The sequence below is a fragment of the Balaenoptera musculus genome, chromosome 10, assembly GCF_009873245.2.
Source record: "Balaenoptera musculus isolate JJ_BM4_2016_0621 chromosome 10, mBalMus1.pri.v3, whole genome shotgun sequence".
In the NCBI taxonomy this organism is placed as follows: Eukaryota; Metazoa; Chordata; class Mammalia; order Artiodactyla; family Balaenopteridae; genus Balaenoptera; species Balaenoptera musculus.
In genome coordinates this window covers 62,393,795-62,406,432 of record NC_045794.1, presented here as the reverse complement: position 1 = coordinate 62,406,432, position 12,638 = coordinate 62,393,795, and the positions used below count along the sequence as shown (strand labels likewise).

The window sequence follows — 12,638 nt, the reverse complement described above, 5'->3', positions numbered from 1 at the left end:
TATATATTCAATATTTAATTAACTTCTATTTCTCGTTTTCCCTTTTAAGATGCTTCACTCAGCCTTTCAATGTTTTCATTTAAAGATCTTGACATACTCTTAATCTTTCACCCTCAAAGGATCGATTAAATAAATGACTTATGTCTCTGAAAAACTTATTTATACTAATTCATGATAGGAGGGAATAATAATACCCTGTTTATTCCTAGGCATTGTAAAACAAAGAATAAATTCAATAAACTTCAACAGATTCAAAAAAGTTTGTTTGCTTTTTATCACTATGTCACTACACATAAATATTTTTAGAATTAACTAATTCTACAAAGTTTGCAGTGAAAAAGCAAGGTAATAAAGCAATCCTCAGTCTTACTCCCCACCATTTTCACTTTTTTTAGCTCATTACTTTGGTCTTTACCTCCACATCTTTAAAATAAGATACCTGAATTGCTACTTTTTGATTTTTCAGCTTTAGGCATTATCCTAAATATGCATATTTTACATATCCTCAATATGTAAAATGGCAAATTCTCTCTTTCTTCTCACTGTCCCATCACAAATATGCACCTTTCCTACTCTTTCCTCTGAAAAGATCTATTGTAATTCTAGTTCTACAAATATTTGATATTTACATTATTATAAATATATATGAATACTATTCCCAACAAGGTATGTAGTAAACCATGATTACTTTCCTCTCCTACCCAACTTTTTTGCCTTCCTTGGTACTGCGTTTTTTCTCCCTTTTCCTTAGTTTTCTTTTTCTTTCTTTTTAGCAAATCAGAATTAAAACTACTACCTGTTCAACCAAAACTCTTCTCAAGTTACCTAAATCTCCTTTCAAGACATGCTGATGTATCAGGGATTCTATCAGTTTCACTTTCCTAAAATTCCTTCTCCTGATCCACTCCAATCTGCCTGAGGCACCCGTCTCATTAACTAGAACAGGACTTCTCTGAAGATAGAAATTATTTTAAATTCATCTTTGTATTCTCAGTGCCCAGAAGAGTAGATAATCAAAAAACATTTGTTAAATGAAAAGACATGTTTATCTATCTACTCTTCTAGGCTTGGGAAAGGCATGGGCTTTAGAATAAGACAGACATGATTTTGAATTCCTAGCTCTACCACTTAATAACTATAAAATTGGCAAAAATACTTCAATTCTCTGAACCTCAGCTTTCCCACCTACAAATTTGAATACAAATAATGGCTTCATAAAACCCCTGTGAGGATTAAATGGAATAATATGTGTAAAGCAAACTAATTCCATAGCCTGGAACATAACAGACATTCAATAAATATTAAGTTTCCTCTTCTTCCCTTCCCCATCTCCCATTCCTGGATTACATTAAACCAGCAGATCTTATCCAAGTTATGTTATCTAATTTACCAGTCAGTGGAGAGAGGACAGAGTTATAGTGAGTACACTATAAAACACTTCATAACTCTGTGTAGCAGTTCTCTGTAAGCCACTCTTACTGATGGGAGTATGTCTCAAATATCCAAATGTACTGAGGCAGAAAAAATGCTGAGAACCACCACATTGACAAGTGACAACACATATCCTTGGACATCATTAGTTTTAGTCTCTTTCATAAAAACTGTAGTCGAATGTTATGCCTTATCACTACAAATCTATTTCTAAATTCATTTTACGTGTTGTTGGGAACATCTCATGTAACCTCACTCAATATTTACATTATACATGTTGATTTTTTTCCAATAAAAATCTTAAAAAAAAATCTTCTCTGAAGAAATGACATACTTCCTTATTTCTTATGTGAGAGTTAAGTTCTGTCACTTATTTTACTTCCTTCACTGCCCTAGTTTGAAGAAAGCTCAACTAAATTTGATGTCCAATTAAAACAAACATGTAAATTCTTATGTTTAAGTTTCTTCTTCCTTTTTAGTTGCCTTTTCATATTCTTTTTAAAAAGTGACAGTATTTAAAATATTAATAAGTAAAATAAAAAATGTAAGATTATACCACATCTCTAGAGTACTAAAAGAAAAATGAAATTCAACCTTTTCTTTCTTTGGGTCGGGATTTAAAACTTGGTACTTCTTTTCCAAGTTCAGCCTGGACGTATGAGTATTCTCTATTAGGAAGAATTAACAAGCCCAGATCAAAAGGTTATGGGAATTCCATGATCAACAGGGCTCCATTACTTAGTATTTTCCCCTTTTTTTCCTGAAAACCATCCAAAAGAATTGGTAGTGAGCACTGAATATATTTAACAGTATAACTAACATGAAACAATTGTGAAGAATAGAATGACAAACTGAATGGAAATGTTACAGGCCCTAAGAATGTAAATTTGATAAAATTAACCAAAAATGGGGGGGAAATGGAAAAAGGCTGACAAGAAAGTATAATGAGTGCCTAACCTGTAATAGCTATGAGTCAAAGGATATTATTTAAAGCTGAAAAATCAAGTAATAGAAATTTATCAGAACAAGTTAACACTAAGAAAAACAGTATCATTGACTAATGTCAATGTAAGACAGGGAAGAGAACAAAGAAATTAGAAATACACTAATTTTATTACTGCTTACAATTGGGAACTAATCAGAACTAATAAAAATTGAGCAAACATCTGATTAAAGTGAGAGAGAAAAAGAGAACTGTGTGACTGAGGAAAGAATTACCAAGCAGAAGAAAAGAGCAAGCACAAAGGCCCTAAGACAAAAGCTTATCAGAGCTGTTCAACGAACAGCAGCAAGAAGACGGGTGTGGTTAAAGCAGTAGTGAGGGGGAGATGACAGAAGATGAAATCAGAGGTATCCAGGGCTAGACCACACATGGTTCTATAGGCCAGAGAAGGACTTTGGTATCCATTTCAAGTATAATGTAATGCACATTAGAGTGGTTTTCTTTTACAATATTTTAGCATATAGATTGAAAAAAAGTCTGGAAAAATATATACTAAGCTGTTAAAGGAAGCGATCTCAGTGGGGAGAGGAGGTAAAGGAGAGGTGGGATTTCATTCTCTAAGTCATACTCTTCTATTATGTTTGAATATTTTGCAATAAGTATGTGTTACTTTTCTAAGCAGAAAAAAAAAAGAAAACTCTTACTGAGGAAAAAGAAAACTAATTACTTGTCAGACATTTATTAACCTTATCATGCATTTACTGCACAAAAGGTACTGTGACAAAAATCTCTGCCCTTGAAGAATTTAAAATGATTACTGAAACATCCAAACTCCAAAATCAATGAGCTAACAAAAATAGTGAAAACTTTACACCACTTTTCCTACCCAGTTAAAAACTGGAAGAAAAAAAGTGAACATGTATTGTAAACTTATATCTGTAATACAGAAGGCCACTGAAGACAATGTCACATGCAACAGCGCCATCTACTGCTTCAACTGCCAGTCTAGAAGGAACCGTAGGAGAACAAAGATAATCCCTTGTGGTAGCTGGTCTCCAAAGATGGCCCCCAATAAACCTCCCTTCCCAGTATTCACGCCCTTGTGGTCCCTCAATGAACATGCGCTGGCACTGTTACTTGCTTTAACTGACAGAATGGAGCAGAAATGTTGTTATGCCAGTTCAAAACCCTTAGAAAAGTCAGACAGCTTCTGCTCTTGCTCTTTTGGGCGCTCTGAGCCACCATGTAAGAAATCTGGCTTCCCTGCTAGAGAGATCACATGGAGGGGTATCGTGGAGAAGGAGAAGTTCTAAGACTGCATGGAGAAAAAGAGAGAGGCCTAGCTGTCAACTGAGCCCAGCCTTTTAGCCATTCCTATCAAGATATAAGGTATGCAAGTGAGCCATCCTCCAGCCCAGTTGAGCCCCCAGATGACTGCAGTCCCCTGCCGTTATCACAAGAGGAACCACCCAGCCAAGCCCAGTCAACCCACAGAATTGTGAAATACAATGGTTGGTTGTGTTCTAAAGCCATTATATTTAGGGGGTAGTCTGTTTACACAGTAATGGATAATAAACTCCTCCTTCCAGCAATTAATTTTACCAGTCTATGCCTCTTCTCCTTAGCAATAGTGTACAACACACAACTGTCACTGACCGGCACTGCCAACAGCAAATACCTTAAAGGATTCATGAAATAAATACTATTCAAATTCTAAATCTAATATTTTAAATTAAAATAACAAATACATGTTAATAGCACTGAATTAAAATCATTTGTCTTTCTCTTATGATAAGATCCTTAGCTATAAAACTAATGTTTAAGTACAACCAGAGAAAACTCATGAAAGAAAAACTGAGTGACATTACTTTTAACAAAAAACATCTGTTATTGAAACAAATGAAAATCATGGTACACAGAAACTGATAATATTTAATATGATTATAGTCACTACATATTCAGGAGAAATCAGGAAGAATCACTTAAATCATGAGAATTTTTCTGACATGTAAGAAGCAGTATTTTATATAGCAGAAACAGAGAAAATGACTTAAGGAATGTATCGAGAGGGACTTAATACAGAAAATAACCAGTAATATGTTCAAAAAAGTTTAAATGAATTCAGATGATATATTCAAAAGACGTAATTGAGGGAAAAAAATAGATATTTAAATTTTCTCCCTTACTTTCTGGAATTCATCTCTATCACTACTGGAAATTAAAAAAACCCAACTTAATGGATCATTATCTGGATCATAACTGGTTTTCATATTTTTATGTTAACTACATTAAACAGCTTAATATCAAACTAATTATATATTTATTTATTCTCTTCATCCATCAGAAAGTACTATTTAAATATCACTAGACTGTTATACTTGTTAACACCAATGATATTAGGTATTTAAACCATGAAGAATGTCTCATTAAAATCTACCCCATTGTGACTTTTTTTTTTTACCTGTCCTTTTGCTATGAGATAAGCAACAATTGAGGTATGTCCAAACTGGGCAGCCAAATGAATACAGCTACATCCTTCTCCGTCAATTAACGAAGGATCTGCACCATATTTCATTAGTTGCACGACCATAGATAGATGGCCTTGTCTAAAACGTAAAAGAATAAACACCTAAATATATAAAGTTATTTCAAACAAGAAACTCTGGAAAGATCTTTTTTTAAAAAATAGGGTAATGGTGGAAAAGATTACACAAATCTGATTTTACGTTATTTTAAACTAGGTCTATGTCAAGACACATTTAGGATTTTATGTTCTTAAGTCTTAACTGGTATAAATGGTCTTTGAAAATTTATAGATACTCATAACTTCTTTAAATATGTAATAATTAGTTACTATATTCTATTAATCCTATTCCAATATGTCCTTAATTGTCCCATGAACTAGATACTTCTTTCATTGTAAACATATGTAGGCTGCAAAAGTATTCCAAAGTTTAACTCCATCTTATAATTAACTGGATTAATATCAGCATGGTTAATTCCTTAAGGAGACTTTGGACAATAAACTTTGCTTCCAATGCAGGTAACACTGGACAGCAATACGTTAGCACATTATTGATATTAATTACTGGCATAACAAGTTCTCCCATTCATTTCCGCATATTTTTTTTTAAGTTACTTAGTTATAGAGTGCTAAAGGAACCAAAGGGAAAAAAAAAAAAATCCAGAAGTAAATTTAAACCTTGTGGCCCAGTGCAATGGAGTTGAATTTAGGTCTCCTCCAAGTTGATCCACAATAGCACCTTTCGAAATATAGTATCTATAAGACAAAATTTTAAATAATTAAGACAACTTTCATTTTCAATTTTAAGAAACCGTACAAAAAATAAAGAAATAAATGTTTTTCATTTTAGATCTCATGCTAGTTTATGCCTTTGACAATAAACAATCTTTTGTGAGTTTTTAAAATATATTAGGAGAATTTTACATCAAACCTATCACTCTCTTTTGTTCCAGAAGTAAAAGAAAAGTAATTTTTTAAAATTACAATAAAGAATAGCAAAGCCAAATAACAATCACATAAAAAAGAAGGCAGTCAGAGAACCACAAAGATTTGGATCCCACAGCAGCATCAGGTAGAATTTTGGAATTACAACAGCTGTAGAGCAGGCCAGACACATAGCCTACCATGGGTAGAAGCTCGGCTTTTTAAGCTCAGCTTGACTTTCCTCACAAGATTACTATAGATTAAATCAAACAACATATGTGAAAGAGTTTTATACATTGTAAAGTATAACATAATACCTTATTTGTTATGATGCCTTATTTGTTATGCTTTTAAAGCTGTGTTGCTTTAAAAAGAAAGAGCAACCTCATTTCTTACTATATTCATGTCATAACATCTTGATATTCTCTGAAATGAATAGGACCTAGCTGCTTATATAATGCTTGTTTTGGAACTGATCAATGCAATGAATCTTGAATACAAATGATTTCAAGGCATTTGATGGCAAATGTTTGATATATGTGTGTACTGAGGTTCTTAAACTGTTCTAAGTGATTACTGCTTTAGATCACTAATGCATTCACTCTTAATGCTCAGAGTTCCAAACATTTAATATATTCAATACTTACAAGCTTGATTCAGATACTTTCTGCTTTATATATTTAAGTTGGTACTTTTAAAGCATTATGCAATGAAGGGCCCAATTCCACTCTATCATACAGCTTGAAGTAACTTAAAATATTTCTAGACTAAAATATTTCCAGTCCAAAATATCAGACAGTCTGAACACAAACATTCAAATGCTCCTAAACTGTTTCTTAAGGTACCCAGTAGACATTAATGCAATAATTGAAAATGATTTTTTGAGCCCAAAGAGAAGTATAGCACAGCCAAAGAACAGCTTTGGTAGGAAATATTTTCTTTAAAATTCCAACTAGAAAGTTTTTTTAAGCAATTTTATTACCTTCTCTATAGTTAATATATCTGTGTTCCTGAGACGTATTTTTACTCACATTTCAAATCCTTGCTAGGACTATGGCAATGAGTGATTTCCAAACTAGTTCTAAAGTACAACTTTTTTTTAACAAGGATAGGGGAACTTTTTTTTCTGCATGATAAAGAAGAGTAACTTCTATCACCTTTTCATTGTAAACCTCTGGAAGAAAATTACTATATTTTTATAACATGTTATTTTTTGTAGCTTTAAGACCCTAGTTCAAACTACAAAATTCTGAGAAGATTGTATAATTCTTATTTTTAAACTCAAGCCTCCTTGCAATACTACAAGATGGTTATTATCAAGAAATGTACTTGCGGGTACTAATGATCCCTAGGTTTTGAGAAGAGAATATCAATGAACAAGTGATAGCAACAAATACTTGAAAGATGAAAAGCAAAGAGCTAAAACCCAAATGTCTCCAGAGGAGAACACCAATGAGAAGCAAACCAGAATATGTTATAAAACCCTAGAAAGGCTAAGGGATTAAAGGCAATAGTCACCTCAAAAGAAAGTAATAAGAAGCTGGACTGTAAACAGAAACACTGGTTCAAAGTCAATATAAGCTGCTGAAAAACTGTCGTTTTCTAACTTATATTCTCACTGAAAGTGAGTGTTTATTTAGCATCACAATAGGCATTTTAGTGACACGCAAGCAATCAAGCAGCTGACAAAGCTAGACTAGTTTTCTTTGTGCACTGTAATCTTAAAATGTGACTACTCCAACTTTTAATATTATTATAGTGATCATTCAAACTCTTCTATTAAAGTTCAGATTCATTCTAGTGTCTCTAAACTTCTCATGCTCCCGTTGATTTTTAACATTCAACCATTCAGTATTTGCCAAAAGGTGTATTCAGTGCATCTTTCCAGAGAAATTTAAGACTCAAGGAATTACATCACAGAAACATATGGGACACTGAAAACGTAGCAATGTAAGTTTACATGCTAAAGGGACATTTGGGAGGTTCCTAAGTCCCACAACTTCCAATCAGCTTTGTTATGTCTCTCCTAAATATGAATGGTCAAACATGACCAGATAGTTGAGGAAAGCTTCAAACATGGAAGGAGACCAAAATAAACAGAAGAAGCCCCAAATAGACAATATATAGAGAAGAACTTAAAAAACTAAAGTTATAATAAATATCCTCCAAAAAATAAGAGAAGATAATATACTCATGACATAAGAACAAAACATTGTTTTTAAGTGGGGTGGGGGGTAGAGATCAAGAGAGAATGCTTCAAATTGAAAATGCCATAGATAAAATTAGAAATTCAAAAGAAGGATTAGAAGATAAATTAAGAACATCTCCCTAAAGTACAACAGCTATAAAAGGACCATATCAATGCACAATAATGTAAACTTTCACAAAGTGGGGAATAAAGAATAAAAACTTATATGTCGCCAGGGAAGAAGAATAAGCCACACACACACTGTGCTCTCAGAAATTATAAGCTACATATTTTTTAACAAAGCTCCATATTCGTTAACAACACCTTGACTTGAAATCAAACTGAAATCAGAGACTACAAGCATTATTAGCTGTTGTTAACAAAGAATCTTGAAGTAACAGGAGACTGCTGAAGACCAAAGCCTGCACTAATCCTTTTTATTTCATTATATCAGGGTAAAATCTAAGAAATAGTTAAAAGACTTCCACTTGAAAACACTAGGAATGTAAGAAATCCAGGCCAGGTGAAGGTCTCCTCCTTTCCAAATTATACTTACTTTACTATCTTACCAGCATGAAAGTGACCCAACTAACTTTGCTTGAAGCAAGCTCCTATAATACATCCTGATGGAACAAAACTGTTAGAAGAGACACTTCTCCATGGGTCTCTGGTGGCTCCCATATGTCTTGCTGAGTATATGAGAAGACTGCGAGGTCCTGACCACTCTTTACACAGGCCATTTCTCAGAGTTCTGTTTGCATCAAGCAACCTTGAGAGATGAGGTAATGTCTCCCTCTGGGACAAAGAGCGACCTTGCTTCCCATGTACTATAAAAGCAATGAATATCCACTGTGTGTGCTGCATCCATCTGGACCATATCAAGCCACTCCCATAGGACCTAGGGAGCTATGCAAATATGATGTTCATGCTATTTGCTGTGCTATGAATAATAAAGTCCTTGGTCTCTACCTGAGTCATGTATCTTCTGCCAGCATCCATGAAATAGTAATATGCTGTAGCTTCTAAGAAGGGTGTAATTCTAGACTGAAAAGTAAAAAATTAATCTTGAGGCTATAAATACCAGTTACTATAGAAAACTGCATTTACTCACCATTATGTTTGCTTTAGGAAAGTAACTTGCTAAACTATGAATTGTAAGAAATTAAGTTTACCCCCCTGATTGGGAGATTGTGATTGACATATATACACTACTATGTACAAAATAGATAACTAATGAGAACAGGCTGTATAGCACAGGGAACTCTACTCAATCCTCTGTGGTGACCTAAATGGGAAGGAAATCCAAAAAAGAGGGGATATATGTATAAATAAGGCTGATTCACTTTGCTGTACTGCAGAAACTAACACAACGTTGTAAAGCAACTATGCCCCAATTAAAAAAAAGAAAGAAATTAAGTTTACCCTTCTGAAGACATAATATACACAGACACTGTTGTTATTAACCCACTCTATAGTTAGTGACTTTATTCTGTAACCTCACTTGCCCATAAGTGGTGGAACAATCCATAAGGCAGGCAACATCAAGACTTTTTGTCTGTATTTCTCATTTTAGAGTTTCTTATTTATTTTTAAACACAAGACAAATGTGAATTTTTTGACCAACAGAATGAGATCAAATATATCTCAACTATAACACTTGAAGCAAAAAAATAATAAAGTAATGCTTTAAAATTCCGAGAAAACTAAGCTTAATCTAGAAGTCTACGCTCAGCCAAACAACCAATAAGGTTTGAGGGCAGAAGAGATAGTAACTTCAAAAGATTTACCTCCCAAGCACTCTCTCTCTCTCAGAAAGTTATCAAAAAACGTGCTCTACTAAAACCAGAGAGTAAACCAACAGAGAGAAAAACCTGAGATCCAGGAAACTGAAACCAACACTGGAGCAAAAGGATTTCCCAGAATGATTGCAAAGGTAAGTCTCAAGACAATTGTTGTGCGTAGCTCTCAAGAGCAAACAGTCTGGGCTGGAACAGAAAGATGGAGAAATTCAGGAATGATTGCATCCTCCCTACTCCACCAAAAAAGGAACCAATAAATTATCTGATACTGTTTGCATACACAGATGGCTTTTACAGTTCTGTCTATGAGTATGGGAACAATTAGTTCCAATATACATAAAGTTAAACAAATGAAAAAAGAAAGCAACTATTACTTCTGACAAAAATAAAAATTCTACAGGAAAAAAATAGATATCATAGAACACTTCTGGGCTTATCAGTGAGAATTTACATACGCACAACGATTTAAACTTTGCATAGTAATTTAACTAAAACTATAATAGAGGACAGAGGAAGAAGTATTAGTGGTGAGGTGTTCTGGGACATCTAGTTATCCCAAAACAGAAAGTCAAAATATAATAACTGATAAATCAAGAAACAGCACAAAAATTGGCAAGATTTATTAAAATTCAAAATTCATCCTCCTTACTTTCCTTCTCCTAAGAATTCTACAGATATATAAGAACAAAAGCAAAATGGTATGTGAACAAGATATTATTTACAACACTGTATAAAATAGTAAAAACACTATAATCAATCTAAATGTTCACCAATAGGTAAACCATTAAATAAACTAAGTCCATACAATTAAACATTATACAGCTTTTTAAAAAGAATGATGTAGCTCTAGTTGCACTGATATGAAAAATTTTGAAGATACATAAATTAAATGAAAAGAGCAGAAAAGCATTTGCTATCATTTGTGTAAAGAAAATAACTTTCTAGATACAAGTAACAACATAAAAATATAATATACAAGAGTAAGTACTGAAAGAAACAGCTAAAGTACTGAAGATAGTTACTTCTGAGGTACAGAACCCAGGGGGTGGGGGGTTACTGCTATTTCCACTGTAAGCCTTTAAGTACTATTTGATTTTTTAAATTGTTTATGTACTATTTTGATTAAAGTAACAGTAATTTAAAAAAATACAGATACTACAGAAGGCTAGATAATTGGAACCAACCCTCCAATTAAAGAAAACTAAAAAAAAGCTCAACAAAATAAAGAAATATTTCCTAAAAGCAAGTATTTCCTAAGAAGATTATGAGCATTTACCTGGCTAAGATTCAGGAGATTAAAACTGGGAGAAATTAGAAAACTGCTTGGGCACCAGCTACCCTAGAGACAATTTGCTGATACAGAAGAGTTGGCCAAGAGGCAAGCTAAGCGGACAAAAGCAAAATAAGGGCTGGGACCCCAAAAAGCTGCACTGTAGGAGTAATTAAGAACCAGAAGTAAACCTGGCTCTAGCATGGTCTTCAGCCACCTGAGTGATCCAGAAAATCTAAAGCCTTAAATCAAAGTTGGGCTTAGCAGAAACAAATGGTATCTTCTCATCTTAGGCCTCAAATTATTCAACAAATAAGTTTTCAAGCATAATGTCTATTATACATTAGAAGATAGTCAGGCACACAAAGGAATAATATAACAGATACAGACCCACACAGACTCCCAATGCTATCTTCTCAGACACAGATTATATAATAACTATATTTTCAAGTATATAAGATGGAAAAGTACAGCAACAAATGAATCAAATAATGCAAGTTTAAAAAAAATTAAAATTCTAGAACTAAAAAGTAAACAAAATTGGAACTCATTGAATAGATTTAACAGCAGATTACACATAGAGAATAAATGAACTGGAAGATAAGTCAGAAGAAGTTTCCAGAATGAAGCAGAGAAAAAAAGGACAGTACACACAGAAGAGAGGGTAAGAGACACAGCATACAATGAAAAGGTCAAACATACATTTAACTGGCGTTCCAGGAGAGCAAAAAGAGAATGGGGCAGAAGCAATGTTTGAAGAAATAATGGCTGAGATTTTCCAGAACTGATGAAAACATTAATCCACAGAATCAAGAATTTCTTGCAATCTTATTCAGGGTAAATAAAAGAAATCCACACCTAGAAACATCATCATGAAACTGCAGAAAACTAGAAACAAAGAAAAAAAATCTTAAAAGCAGCCAGAAAAAAGAAAGAAAGAAAAAAAAGCCTTAAGTGTAATACTTAGACTGACTTCTCAACAGTAACAGAAGCCAGAAAACAGTGGGATGATATTCTCAATGGGTAAAAAACAAAAATAAAATTAAAAGAGTGGCCAACCTACATTTCTATACCATGTGAAAATTTCCTTCACAAATGATGATGAAATAAAAACATTTTCTGACAAACAGAAACAGAATTTAGACATCAAGAGACCCATACTGCAGGCAGAGGAAAGGTTAGAAATACAAGAAGGGAAAAATGGAGCAAATAAAATGGAAATATGCTCTCCGGAAGAAAGTGATTCATGGAGTTCAATGCTTTAGTTATTACTTGCTTAATCTTTCTTTAGTACTCTAAGGGCAAATTCTTTTACCTGATATTAACATCCTATTTGTCTCTAGACTCTGTATGCTGTACTTAAAAGGCACACCTGCAAGCAGTTCATTTCAGATTCATGTCTCTATCTAAAAATCTTATATCCAAATTGCCAGAGACTATTTTAGCCAGATTTCCTAAGACTTCCTTACCATCCTGACTCCTGCTTATCTAACCACCTCTTATTATTACTGAACAAGCAGATGAACAGTAAGTAATAAAAATAATCTATACTGAGTATA

The 12,638-nt window shown here is 33.4% G+C and overlaps 1 protein-coding gene across 2 annotated transcripts in view; it reads right to left on the bottom strand.

The window, feature by feature from the left end:
- The window catches only part of ZDHHC17 (zinc finger DHHC-type palmitoyltransferase 17), a 97,460-nt gene that overhangs the window by 48,391 nt on the left and 36,431 nt on the right, over nucleotides 1–12,638 (bottom strand). For both annotated transcript variants that reach the window (XM_036866668.1, XM_036866669.1), the window contains exons 4-5: nucleotides 5,577–5,654; nucleotides 4,836–4,980 (exon numbers count right to left, since the gene is read on the bottom strand). In XM_036866668.1, the coding sequence (XP_036722563.1) occupies nucleotides 4,836–4,980; nucleotides 5,577–5,654 (223 nt within the window). The remainder of the gene's footprint in view (nucleotides 1–4,835; nucleotides 4,981–5,576; nucleotides 5,655–12,638) is intronic.